General features: G+C 38.8%; 1 protein-coding gene across 5 annotated transcripts in view; it reads right to left on the bottom strand.

Moving 5' to 3' along the window:
* The window catches only part of cdk14 (cyclin dependent kinase 14), a 156,328-nt gene that overhangs the window by 107,379 nt on the left and 33,738 nt on the right, over positions 1-15,211 (bottom strand). For 4 of the 5 annotated variants that reach the window (XM_028016631.1, XM_028016630.1, XM_028016629.1 and 1 more), the window contains one exon: positions 4,171-4,416. In XM_028016631.1, the coding sequence (XP_027872432.1) occupies positions 4,171-4,416 (246 nt within the window). Of the gene's footprint in view, positions 1-4,170; positions 4,417-4,563; positions 4,587-15,211 lie in introns of those variants that run through there. The other variant, XM_028016632.1, reaches the window with a different exon arrangement.

Below are 15,211 nucleotides of genomic sequence, written 5' to 3'. Positions count from 1 at the left end.
GAAATTCAAGCATGTTGAACTTCCTGAACAGAGCACCTGTGAAGGGCACAATTTGCAGATTTTCATAATCTGGCTGAAACAACTCATTTGTGTTTTACAGCCACTCTGGCAGGAAATCAATCAACCTTCATGTCTGTCCTATTAAGTCTTGTTTGTGTTCATATTTATTAGGTTATTCATACTGTGAGCTAAATTAAAAAAGGAACACTATACAAAAGCAGAAAATCTTATTTGCATGATTAGGAAACGCATGTTTGTTTCAGTTAAGATCAGGGGAAAACAGCATGCTGTAAATTGGTTATAGATAAGAGAAAAACAGATCAGCTAAAGCTGAGAGAAATCAAAACTGGTGATCAGATTCAAATCAAAACCAACACAGATTCAGAATACATGCTTCAGATTGATGTTTGTAATTATATAAGGAAATGCACCTTTAAATAAAACAGTGATATTTTATGGATTCTTAAGATTGATCATATTTGACTAAAAAGGATTTGGCTTCTGGATTAAATAACATACATCTGTCTTAAGAATAGCTAATTATAGCATTATTTGCAGGTAAATGTGACCATTTTGTGACAGAGATGCACATTTTTTTGTCCGGTTTTCATAAAGCTATGACCACCAATACTGATTATAATTATAGTTGATTTCAATTTCTCTTCAAAAACGAAAAATTAACAAGAATAAGAGCTAATATCATGAAAATTATATCACCCAAGCTGTAATAGCTATTTAACTTGATATATTACAGACACTACACTCTTTGTGTATACCCCATATGATGTAACTGAATAACTTTGTTTCCCTCTGACTCCATTCAACCTCACTAGTAATGAAAACTTATACTCCTGTTCTCAGAACTGCACCAGCATCAAAAATAATAGTCAGATATTCAGATGTAAATGTAAATACTTAAAATTTATCAGTAAATATTTTTTTGTGTGTAATTTGTCAGACATTCCAGTGTAGTCCTGTTAGTGAAATAAGTGAACTTTAAAGTAACAAATGGTGAATGTAACAGAGAGAAATTCTGAAGAAGAAACAATTCAGGTGGAGCCAATATAACAAGCAAAATTGTCAGTCCACCTTTATCATGAAAAAGGTTGACTGACAAAACTTCAAAGTCTACAGTTAAACTCTAATTTCATTTTAAATAGAATACAACTGTCCAGCAGTCATAACCAACACATTCTTACAGTAGTTATTGCAGCATTTTGAGAAAACACCAACTTTCAGCTTTCACCAGATAGAAACATCGGCTTCCTGCTGCTCTTCAAAGCTGCGGTGAACTTCACCTTAAGGGCTGACAAGCCTGGAAAGCTCATATATTACAATTCTCTTTGACATGTTACAACTGTAGTTAAGAAAGAGCCTATTTGGATAAACCTTATCAAAACCTAGCACGTACTGTGGAGTCCAGGCGTTGCATGTCAGTGTACTTTGGGAGGAACATGTTTGCCTTTCTTCATTCATTAAACCACAAAACTGAAGGCATGTTCCCTAATCATCCAACTTGAAAGCCTGCACCTGCTGAGCCATCACCACACACTCCCCGCAGAGTAATAATCAAGGCAGAGCGTGTCCACATGTTGGCATACACCTGTTACACATGCAATCACAACATGTTGGCTTTGTCCTGCATAGGTGCAGAGCTCACAGAAAGGGTTTGAAAAACAAGGCAGCGTTAAGTAATAATAATTACGCCAAAACCAAGTCTTCATGGGCTGCTCTTCACTCAAGATTTCTGATTTTTTGTTCATATTTTAAATCTATTGTTTTATAATTGATGTGTTTTAAGGCAACGTCTCAAACACTCTAGAGCTATATGATGGAAAGTCTAAAGAAATCAGCCAAGATACTGAGAAGGGAATTGTTGACCTTCAAAACTCTAACATCTGAAATAGGGGGATGCAGGGCAACCTGGTTTTTTTTGCCATCCCATAATGAGCAGAGGATGATGCTGAAGCCACTGTACGTCTCTAGCCGACGGGAGGGAACACCGTCCGGAAAGATGGCATGGCAACATCAGGCAAGAAGTTAAAAATGGACACAAACTTGTCTTCCAAATGACAACGACCCTTTGAAAATCAAATCACCAAATTAGGTACAAAGTGTCTTAAAAACAACAAACTCAGTGTTCTGGAGTGGCCATCGGAAATTCTTGTTCTCAATTCCACAGAACATTTGCGAGCAAATGTGAAAAGCTGTGTATGTGAGCAAGGAGACCAACAAACCTGACCAGCTTACACCAGTTCTGTCAGGAGGAACAAATTTTCCACATAAACTGAGGAAATGGTTGGAAACCTCAGAGATTTCAAGAAAGTTAAAATGATTCTCTGAGATGTTTTGGGAGTTCTAACTGACATAAACAGGAAATGAACCCTTATGTGTCTTCTTTTGCTGTTTATGTAAACATCTGGCTTTAACAGTGCACAAATCATATATAAGTACTTGAGGGAATATGAAGGAGTTCATTGTAAGCTTTGCTTTGCTTGTTGTAGCCGTACAAGATGGGACTGAGAGTCCAGCAGAGTAGCACGGTGATAATTGTTCTATATTTAAATAGTTTGTTGAAGGGAAAATACAAAATGACTAATTGTGAACAAAAGAAAAAGCCTCCCAAAAGCAAAAAGCTGTGTTTCCATGGCAACACCTACATTACTGTTGACTGCTCTCTCGCCCATTGTTGATCAAACAGAAGTGACTGCTCATCGGCAGCTTTCCAGATGGTGTTCTCTCTTTCCTCTTGTTCCTGCTAGGACGGTGGGAGTTGTGGACCTGGCAGCAGAGTATGATCACTTCTTGTTTTAAATGCAGGGGAATATTCATCTCAAATATATCCTAATTAGACTAAATAGAGTCACTCTGCTACATTGCGAGTTTCTATTTGCACAGGTTGAATTGAAAGAAGATTAGTTTGGTGTTTCATTTTATTTAAGGAAGCATGGTGCAGACCGCTCACTTTGTAAAACTAATAGGGGGCAAAATAAATTATTCACCAAGGCTGAAAATAAGTTTCAATGCAGGTAAGACAGGAACAGTCTTTTGTTATATGGCCATTCAACCCTCTTCTATTGAGGTCCACATTCAACATAGATACAAAACTAAGTGCAACCTGGACTCGAGTGGTTCATTTTTTAGGAACAATAAAAATGAGTGGGTATTTATTGGGTTGTAGAGCTATTTAAACATGAACTAAAGTACAAAAGTAGAACACTATCAGATTCTACGGGTCTCAGTTAGTGTGGTAAATGGGAAAGTTTATGACAGGACAATTAGGAAAAACAAAACATGGATTGTTTGTTAGGAAGAGCTGACAGGAGAAAGCGTTCTTTCTAAAAACAGAGCAGCATGACTTATGGTGCATTCACACCAGCCCTCTTTAGTCCGTTTTAATCAAACTCTGGTTTGTTTGCCAGAGTTTGGGGAGGTGTGAATGCTCAATCAAACTCTGATGTGGAAAAAAAGCAAATTGTGGTCCACCAACAATCCTAATCTGGGTTCAGTTGAAGTAAACTCCAATTGCAACGCCAAATGGATCAGAGACCACTCCAAAAACAGGAAGCTGACTACATCGCATGGTATTCTGGGTAAATACAACCAAAACAAACATGCAAGTCAAGCAGCAGATGATTGAAATCCTCCATTTATCAGTCGCTCCATTTATATTTACATTTCAGTATCTTCTTCAGACAGGCAAGGGGGTAAACAGAGTTTTCAAAAGGTTTGGTTCAGTGTGAAAGAGAATCACAGCAGCTTGAAATGGAACAAATGTTTTGGTTCCAACTTGAACCAAGTCTACTTTACTATCAGTGGTGAAAATGTCCTTACAGAGGAGCGGCAACAGCAAAGGACCGGATTAGCAGAGCTTGCCAATGACTGATGGTGTCATCCAGGAAGTGATACTGTGGAATATTGCCTCTGCTGCCCAGATATTGAGCAACTTAACAGCAGCCCTTAGTCAGAGTCTTCTTCAGATGTATAACTGTACTACTCGGTACCACAGTCCCTTCCTGCCCACAGCATCACTATCCTCAACAACTCTTTGAAGATAATAGGAAAGTAAGAGGGATGATGTTCAATTTCCCTTTGGGATAAGTTAAGTATTTCTGAACTGAATATTACCTGTGAAGTTTCAAGGCAATAATAAAGCAGAAGTACACTTACAGAACTTGGGCTGGAGTGCCTGCGCAGTTTGGGCGATTCTTTCCCAGTAGATGAGCTCTTGGCGGTAATGCAGGCATTGTTTTCCGAGTGGACCCTCTTCACCTGGCTGGCAGGCTTCTCAAACGGGTCAAAGCCACTCTGCGTGCGCTGAACTCTCACCTTCTTGTCCTCAGGGATGGTGTCCAGGGGCTTGATGACCGAGTCTGTTCCCTGGCAGCCGCGTGTGGACATCTTTGTGACACATATCTGTCAAAATGGGGACGTGGAGAAGAAGACAAAAAGCAGGGCGAGGATGAACATAATCGACATCAACAAGATGAATGAGTAAATATTAACCTGACTGCAAGTCTGTCTTCCACATCCTGTGTCAGTCTGGGTCTGTCTCTCTGCTACCTTTCTATTAGAATGGGAGCCTTTTATCTGCATCTCTCCTGTTTCTGAACAAAACAGCTTCAGTCAGCCGTCAGCTCTGCGGAATAAGCGGCTGCTGCTGTTCCCAAACATTCACACATCTCCGCCTTATCACTGACACACATCTACAAACCCATGGCGTACCATCACACATTAATGCTGCAGAGAGCTTCCAACAAGGCAATCATGATCAGGAACTCACCGTCTGCACAATCCCAATCTGTTTTAATTACAAGGCATCTTACCAGTGGCTGTTGCACGGTGGACTCTGTGAATTGGACATAAAGGACTCAGGCAGCATGACATGTTTGCCACGGCTCCCTTAAGATTAAATATTTAAGCCTGGACTCCCCAGCAGGAACTTCTAATTACTCTAGCACACAAACAGGAGTCATCTTGCAGCTCACTGGTTTGTTCTTTAACATCACCCAGGATCTTTTGGACACAGTGAAGTGTTTCTCAAATAAATCTTCTCACTCTTAAATATGCCTGAAATCTACATAAACCAACAATAGGGCCAAATGTACATGCAGCAAAAACTGATGACAAGGTTCATTCATTGCTGACTCTTACTGTGTCATAGTCGCAGGTTCTCTCATACTGGTTGAAGGCACCACCAGATAGGACGAAAACAAGTCCAGAAGACAGCATAGCAATTGGAGGAGTATGTGTAGTTATCAGTTTTCTCATTAAGGTCTTAATCCTGATTATTTCATTATAATGAAATTTAAAAAGATGGCATGAATATGTGGTTTTGTCTAAGACAAATGCTCGTGTTTTTTCTGGTGTCAGTGGAGCTGACCAGGTGATTGCCAGAAAACTTCTTATAATCACACTGCAGAAGAGCAGAAGCAACTATTGCGTTGGTGAATCCACTGGGCTTAATCCACATATTAAGCCCAGTGGATTACTGGGAAATTTCGTTTAGGCAAATTTGTTGACAAAGTTAGAAGAAATTTAATTTTGCCAATACAGTGGATCCCACAACCAGCTGAACTCAGTTAGAATACTTGAGATTCCCTCAGAAAACACTTTTACCTCCTCCATTAAACCGTAGCAACACTGTCACAGAAGCTAACGTGCACTGTCTTTCTGATTTCCGGTATTGGGGGAATAGCCAATCATCTTCTAAGAAAATGAATAGGACTCCTGGATTGGCTGCTTTGTAAACACCAGCATCAAATAGCATTGCATCTAGCTTTTCAGCTTCCTCATATGCAGTTTTTTTAGAATATTTTTGATAAGCTCAATGATAAAAAGAACAATGGCAAATTTTATTTGTGTTCCTCAGCCTCCAACAGACATACGGAAAGTCTTTGTAGCTTTACAACAACGTTGCACTGACTTCCATTAATTTTTCACTAATTTCTATAACCTTACCCTAATCCTAATCATTATCAGTACATGCCTAACTCCAAACCAAACCTGGACTAAATTCACACCTTAGTCGTAACCCTAACACTAAAACAGCTCTTCTTCTTATGGAGCATGGGTATTGAGCCCTATAAGGAGCAGTGGGTCCTCACAATGTACTATTTATTTTAAAAAAGATGGGCTCTACAGCATATTAAATGCAATGCCACACACACACACATCTCAAAACAAATTATCTCCATTTTCCTAAGAATGTCTCATACGACACATATATTGGACAATTGGTATTAGTGTGACCAGAGTGTATGACAAGCTAGCATTTTTTTAACTGTGTTTTTTTTTTATTATTTACTCAAATGCGTAGAAAATTATTGGACACAAAATTACTATCCAACAATGAAAATTAATCTCCAGTTGAATATTTTAAATGAGATATAAAATGAAATGGAAACAGTATTTATAGCCAATAAGCGTGCAAATCAGGGGCAAGAGATACACAGAGAAACATGACAGGAGAACAGAACAGACTAACACTGTCACCACAGCTCTTGTCCACATCATGCATGACCTTAGTGACAGCAGCTGTCATCTGGAGCAGCACGTTAACCAACAAAAGCTAATGTCTTCATTTAGAACCTATCACACTACGAGCCATCAATACTTAATGAGAGTGTGAGAAGAAGACTCGTTCCAAGAAATTCAGAACAGAGGATCACCAGAACAAAAGCTCCACGACACTGAAAAACATCCCTGCCTTTCCTAAAACAAATTCTGATTAAACATAGACCAGCATCGTTCTTGTTGGAGACTAAACAAACAGCCAGAAGGAAGGGTCGACTGTCTTACCACAATTTAAATATTAACCAATGACACAGCTTCAGCCTGGCAGATTCTGTTTCAAACATCCACACAGAAACTGTAAAGTATTTCGGAAGGTGGGGGTTTAACTTTATTTATTGGCATTCTTTTATTCAACTTGATTACTACTATTGCACTGAATAATAAAATACAGTATGTGACTGTCATCCTGCACATTGGAATTTTCTGATTATTTTTTCGGTCCAACCTATTCTTTAATCACTTCCTATGCACTCATTCTGAATAGTTTGCATATTGGGAACAAGGGTGTGGAAATTGGTTTTCTGCTATTTTCATAATGGATGTGATGCTTCTGTGATGACATCGCCATCTAGATTTATTTTATAACAGTGGTCATGTAACTGTTAGCCAAATAATAAAAGAGCAGGTCTCCCTTTCATACTCTAGGATCCAGTATGTCAACTTTAGTGGATCCTTATCAGCACAGAGAGCACAGACTGAGATTAGGTAATATTATTGAGTCACAGCTCTGATAGCTGAATCACACTGGTACATGTGTGACATACACGGTGTGTGTAATAGAATGTGTAGACATCCATCTGGTGGCATCTATAGTGTTACATTTAGAGTTAGATGATGGTGAAGTGTTTACTATGACATCATGTCTTCCTAAGTCACTGAAACAAAAGGCAGATACACAGTAATGTGACCCGGGCCTAACTGAAAAAGTGGATCTATAAAACATAAACAAGAAACATTTAAATTGCTAATGTTTTTCAAGTTTTCCTTTTACTCTCCAGCAATAGAACATTTGTCTTTTACTGTTACAGTCATTGTGAAAGGCTAGTATATTATAAACAAAGTCATGTAGTATTTACAGTTCCTGTCAAAATTGCCAGAAGTGTGATTGTGTTTGACGTTTTTTGTTGAAATGGTCTACCAGTAGCTAGAACATGAGCAGGCTAATGTTACTGATCCCAGTTTGCGCTGTAAGCGTGCTTGGAAAGTTTTCTGTGTTGGATTTCCTAAAAAGTGTAAAAGTGTCCTCTAAAGTATCCCTTCCACATCACTCTTCCACTACATCTGTTGGCAAGTCAGCATTTGCAGAAATAAACCTGCTTTCTTTCTCCTACATGTGGCAGTGGATGATAATAACAGCACACACAGTAGCATTATGGTGACAGATTCAGCACAGGGACATGTCACATCCAAAGGAGCTGCGATAGATCCAAACACCGCAGAGATGTTATGCATGGCTGCCTTTTTCAGACTCAAGTCAGCCCTGAAAAGCAATGTCAGCCATCAAGGTCAAAAAACTATTTCTTCTTTAATCTAGAATCATTGTTTTGCTCTCTCCAAAAAACAAACAAACTATACTGTGACAGAGAAAAGGACAAAATAATGTGAAAGATAAATAAACTGGTTTATTTATATTCACAGGGTCAAAATTAAATATCAGAAATACACCAGCTAAAATGTTATTGATCGATACAGATTTTGGCTTTTCTTTCTGGTATGAAGAGATGATTCTGAATTTGGCCAATTCAGATACATTTTTATTTTATTTTTTTTTTTATTTACAGGTATTGTTAAAAACCTCACAATTCAATTCAATTTTGATTCTTTGGGTCACAATTTGATTTGATATTGTATACAAATAATTATTTGGATTATCTATTAATATTTTTAAGCATTACTTTTTTTATTTTTCTTGCCTAACATACATTACTTTAATAGGGTATCACAATTTTTGAGCCACAACATCTGAAAATAAAGAAGTAGACATGAAGTAGACACATGCTCAATGTGAAGTACAAAGTAAAAACGAAATACAGTGCTGTAACTGAAAATTGTAAATTGAAGTTACTCCTTTAATTACTCCTTACTTCTTTACTAGGATAATTCATAACATTTTTGAAGAATCATTTTCAAACATATTTGAAAAATATTGCCATTCTGACCCTCATCCCTCACCAGTTGGTGGTGGTAAAACACACCAAAGGTTTGCCAGTAAACTCAAGAAAAAAGAGAACTTCACATCAAAGGGTTTCAAATGTGACACAGAGCTGATATAGCCAGCAGCAAATTGCATCATGGCCGCTCTCTGCGCCGCCATTGGTGCAAAGAAATGGCGCTGGCTGAACAACTAGCTCATCAAACTCGCTTCTGTTGAGTTCCCTGACAAAAAGTGTAGGAAATGTAGGAAGCGGTACGCTCAAATATGAAAAGTCAAACGTTTCTCCAAAGTATTGCTCACCATGGCGCGAACCCGCTGACCAATGCAATATTGATTCACAGAATTTTCAGAATCTATATTATATTGGAAGAAAATTAACTGCAATGCATTGATGAATTTAAATTGTTGCCCACCCCAAAGGATTACAGAACAAAATCTATCCATATGGCAGCATGTGGATAAAGTGAGGATTCCCAGTTTCCACCATCAACAAGAAAGCTAAACTCCACCAAGGATGCAATTATCCCACATTGATTACCTATAAAGTACAACCTCTTTAATCTCTAATATCCCCCGTCATCACCACCATTAACAACATATGCATTTACAATCAGCCAGGAACTGTATTGTTTTCCTATTTATAATTCATTTTGTACTGCTGCACTGACCCCACGGCCCCACAGGGATCATTTAAATTCATCTTATCTTATAGCTGTCATGCAATAATGGAAAATGTGGGCAGTAACACGGCAGGCAGACCCAGGCTAATTCAACTATCTCCAGAGGAGTAGTTACTGATGGCATTAGCTTGAATGATGACAAGAACCATGGAGGCCATAAAAGAACAATCAGCCATAAAGCCTACTTGTGTGCCGTGTTAACTCAGGACTATCAGCAATGTTAAGTCGGCCATATTGTGAGCGTGAATGCATTTCCATTACACTGAGACAAAGCAGAGATATCTGCTTGCCTGGTCTCATCATTCCAGCCTCAAGATGATAGTGAGACGATACACCAGAGGAGAGAGCGGAAAAAACACCTCATCCTCCTTCAATTCACACAGTCTGCTGAGCACAGGCCTTTGTTACATTGTTGAGTGGCAGATAGAACACTGCATGAGTGCATGTTTGGGACTTTATATGTTGTATCTGTTCCGTGATAAACACGGCAGGATTTGCCTTTGTCAGGGCCTTCTGAGAAAAACCTGACTAGATGACAGAACCACAGGAAACAGTCAAATAATGACATGAGGAACTCATTGAAGGTTAGGCTGGCATATCAGTGTAGTGAAATGTAAGTAACAAACAAATCTAGTTTATCTCAAACCATCTGAATGTGCAAAGCGACAGGTCAGATGACACACAGGCAGCCACCATGTATATTTTATATTCTGATTTGTTAAGCGTAGATTATTCAGGTCTGGACTCCAACAGCTGCCCTTTCATTGTAGCACCTTCACACCGTATCAATGTGTGCTGTCAAATAACAAGCCTGCATTACAAAAATCAGATGAGCAACAGCAAAGTGAAGTGTTAGAGCTGCAAGATCCACTGGGCTCAGCTGATTCTCCTTTGTGGCTTACTCAGAGAATTAGCAGCTTGACCACTTATTCTGCCTATGAACCGAACAACCACTGAGACATTGGATGAAGTTACAACCATCTGAACAGGCTATGGTCTACAGATGGATCAGGATCTGCAGTTGTGATGTGGTCTTCAACCCAACATGACATAAAGCAGAGTAAGTCCATGTAAAAGAATAAAACTAATGGATAACATGGCAGAAATTACTTATTTTGGTCAGCTCTACATAGAGAAACTGAAAATGTACATAAAAAGTAGATGAAATTATTGCAACAGAAAGTTTTTGAATGTTTTTTCTCGCCAGTCAGTTCTCAACTGCAGCACAAATCTCTGAACATATCTTCTTCCATCCATACTCAGTCAATACTATTCAAATGACAAAGTGTGCCAATGATCCATATGTTATTCGCTTGTCTTAACACATGTCTGCATCAATGTCAGAGTGCCTCTCAAATCTGAGCTGTAATATATTCTGGAAGTGTTTTCTTGTAAAATACTGGTGTTTCCAATTTGGACTCAGTCCTGGTGTTCCATATCCTTGAGTTCCATTGGCCAGACATCAAACACAATGTGACTTTCCTCTCTGAGGGCACTTTCACTAAGTGCCTGGCAGGAAAAAAATTATATAAATTAATCCAAGGGATATTTTTCCATTTTTGCTGCAGTGACTTTTTATCATTTCTAGCACACCCCATAATAAAAAAGAAGAGGAATGTAGTCATTTTATGTGGTTGAAAAATGTTCTAACTGATGAACCAGATGAAATCACTATGGTAACAATTTACTGGTCTAAATTTTAACAAGATCTAACTGCATTGGGACAAGTGGGAAAAAGCAAAAAGAAAAAAAACAAATAAGATCTGACACATAAAGGCTGGTGCTGGAGACAGTAAATTACTAACCTTTAACACTGACATAATTAGAATCCACTTATAGAAACACCATGACAACAAGTGGCCGTTGTTAGTTGTTGTAGTGGCATTCTGAAGGCCTCAAAGTCATGTCATAGACTTCAGTCTAGTTCTGGTACAGCAGCCTTCTCAGAGTCATTTTCTGTTTAGAACACTTTAAACCCTAAAAACAACCTTCCATCCATCTATTGTTGCTTCCTTTTAGGGTTGCACAGGGATGGTGCCCAGTCCATTGGGTAAGAGTTAGGACAGTTCATCACAGGGCAACACAGAGACTCACAGGACATATAGTCATTCCCACACGCACTCATGCCTGAGGGCAGCTCAGAGTAAATCCAGTAAACTTACAGTAAATCAAATGGTCATGTTTCTGGGCTTAGAGGAAGCTCAGGCAGTTCAACCACTGGCCATCTCTGTAGTTCAAGAATCAACCTACTTTAGTAGGTATGCACAATATATCAACACTAACATTGGTTTATGATGATATTAACAGTTATTTACATGTCAGGAATGGTACCATGAATAAAAATGGGCCAATATACACCCGGTATTCATTTTCATGTTGTTGGTGTTTGCGTCTGGAGAGGAGAGAGAATGAGGCTGATCATGTGACAGTGACAGTGAAGCAGCAAAGGATTCTGGGAAGGTTAATTGAAGCAGAGAAGTCAGCGGTTGTGATTTTTTTGTTAAAGGTGCACTGTAACTTATAGATAGGGATGAGCAATTTGGACTTTTTATCACAACATTTTTATATTAATTATTATTTGTCATTTTATCAGCGTCACCTACTGTATAAAGATATAATGATTCAGTCTCCCACCAAACTGCTGGTCAAACTGTTGGTATGAAGGTCATAAATTAAGCCCAGGGTAAAGCATCTCTTTCTCTGTGTCAGGTCTTTATGAATTTTGTCTTCATTGCTAAACAATCAAGTAAAATTAATATTTTTTTAAAAAAGGAGCATACACATATCATTGAATTAAACCAATAAAAAGTGCAAGTCTGACAAAAAAAAACATCTTGAGATTTCTATGGTGCCTACCTCTGTCAGTCAACGGGCAAATGTTGGGATACCAGCCCAATACAGGGTCAACACAGAAATTAACAAACATTCATACATGCGCTGTCTGTGTCCACTTGTGTCACCAAATACAAATCACATGGATGCTCTAGGACTGTTCAGAGAAGCAGCACACTCAGGGAAACTCTCTCCAGGAAGAGGCCAGGGCCTATTTTACCTTGAGGAATGGTGGATTCTAACACCACTGCAAAACTGTGTTTGCAGTTTGAAACTAAAGGCAATACTTTTGCCTCCTGGAGCTGAAAGAGTGCAAACTAACCCAGCAGATTTTAGGAAGCATTCCTTGTGTTTTCATTGCTTTTCATAAATTGCTAATTGAACCCACAAGAGTATTAGCAAACAAACATACTCTGCAGGTGGTTTACACAGGCCAGATCTAAACAGTTGCTTCTGTTCGACTCATGAAGTTTTCTGACATCCAGCAAACGTCCTGGAAGGGTGTTTGTGATGGGCTTTCCAGCACCCAATTAACATCAGGCCATTAATTAGCATGGTGGAGAACAGAAAGCTCCGACATAAATGACTGATTTGGCCGGCTTCCCGGCAGTTTTAGCTTTAGGGAAGCACAGTCATGATTGATCACACAATGGCTCCTTACCTCATCGTCCTGCCCAGACCTTAGTAATCTCCTCAACAACAGCATCAACCCTCATTCATCCTCAAACACTGACAAATAAGGCTGTGAAGCGTAAAGCAGAACAGCAGCAGTCAAATCAAAGTACTGTCTGTCCAGAAATGAGGATGTGCTGCTGGCATTTTGTTCCCCTTTAAGATGAATGATGCCCCATAGATTCAGATCAGTCTCTGCATATCATTAAACCAGAAAAGGATTTCAACTGGTTCTCAAAATCAAAACCTCTCTTGACACCATGTCTGTCTGAAACTTGGAAGAAAAACACACTCATGCCAGTGTGCCAGTTTTGCTGTTCCTGTGAATCTCAGTCCTCTGAAGTTGTTTGTGAATAAGCTGTTGAAGACATGTCAGTCGTCCTACAGAGCACCTCTAAGGCATATTCTAAAATGCAAGCAGAAGAGTTTATAACTTTCTTCCAGCCATTCGTTCACAAACTTCAGATTTGTGAAGAGTACAACTCCTCACAAATCATCCGAGATTACATTATTTTGTCATCTCAAGCAAAATAATGTCTGAGATGACCTGCAGCTCCACAGTTCCTACAGAGTTACCATGAGCCTTCTGGCTGCTTCTCTGATTAATGATGTCCTTGCCCAGTTTAGGTGGACCTTCGTGTCTTTGTAGGTCTACAGCTGGTCCGTCCGCTCTCCATGTTCATATGATGGACTAAACAAAGCTCTAGGTATTGTTCTAGAACCTAACCATGCTTTAAACTTCTCCAAAACTTTCTCCCTCCCCTATCTGCTGGGTTCCACAAAATTAGACAATATCTTAACACTTTTTTGCTTGGTGACTGGAAAAAATAACAATTTCCCCCAATAATTTGAATAGGACTGTTGCTCTGTTGGAGCACAATCAAAACCAAATCCAATTAGTAGCTGAAACACAATAATCATAGTAGGGCAATGAGCCCTGGTGTAGGTATTCAGATGATCACATTGTAGTGTGTGTGATACATTTAAATAGAATTTCCCATCTGAACAACAGACCACCTGAGATTAGTCTAACAAAAGTCGTTTAACTGCGTACAGATTTCAGGTCTAATTGGGTGTTCATGGTGAACTCATTATCACAAGTACCTCTTACGCAAACACCTTTAGTCAATAGCCACTTGATATGAATCACACCAATGACTCTGTCTCTGAGGAGTTGCATCTGATTAAAGCCACTGTATCCGCTACTATTCTGGCATTGCTGTGCGATAGATCCAGTAAGGTGGAGGAAATTGCTATCTGTTTTCCCAGTTAATCTGATATAGGAAGCTCTATTTTGCAACTACATGGATAGCAGTTAAGTCAAACTGTTTTTGACTTTAATACTTGAATACTTGAATACTTGATATGTCTGGTAATTGTTGATAATTGTTTCATTGTCCACAGCTGCAAAAGGCAAAGCTTAACTTGAGATAAGTGTGTGTGCTGAATGTTTACAAAACTAATCCTGCAATTGGTGGTTCAGAATACTGCAGGGAACCAAATGTAACTTTTTGTCCATATCAGATTTTTTAGGACAGTTTGAACAGCCCAAATCAGATTGGATACAAATCTGATGTTTTTCACAGCAACTTAAATCTGAATGATTTTACGTCAATAATGTGTGACTGGCAATTTTGCACCAGCAGGTCAGACGCAAACAATAGTTGGAACTAGTAGGACTGGGACCGTCATAATGTGGTCTGACTGTACAGAACCTTCAGAACTGATACACATGGACTGCATGTGATGCTACATCTGCTCACCTCAGGGTTGCAGAGCGTTCACACTAGAGTTTAATGATGGTCAGAATTTAGATCAGAATGAGAGAACCAGGCGAACATTGAGTCTTAGAACCAGTGTGACCAATGTAATCTCAAACTACAACAAATGTTTGTTAAAAATAGTTAAAAAGCACAAATAATTAACTCTAAGCAGATGTTGCAGCATATAGAAAATCTGATTTATGTAACAGGTTTTCTGTCTTGTTGCCATTTAATACCAACATCGGCTGGAAAGATGTGAACAACTTCTTTTGGAGACAAGGTAGAACTGACAAATAGTTTGAGAATAAATGAAGATTATTTAGGCTAATTCCATATGGAAGAGCTTTTTTTTCCTAAAACAGGTTGTCAGTTTCAAACACACCCACCTCCCACAGGTCTGTTCCCAGAAATGTTTTTGTCCACACAGAAACACCTAGCATGGCCTAAAACCCTACTCTCTCTCTCTGTGCTATTCACATAAATACACAAGGAACCCGTTTTTTTCTTTAAAAAATTAAAAAAAAAACTCTTAA

This window comes from Xiphophorus couchianus, chromosome 5 (assembly GCF_001444195.1).
Source record: "Xiphophorus couchianus chromosome 5, X_couchianus-1.0, whole genome shotgun sequence".
Taxonomy (NCBI): domain Eukaryota; kingdom Metazoa; phylum Chordata; class Actinopteri; order Cyprinodontiformes; family Poeciliidae; genus Xiphophorus; species Xiphophorus couchianus.
The sequence above is the reverse complement of the archived record's forward strand: the minus strand, read 5'-3'. Positions and strand labels throughout refer to the sequence as shown.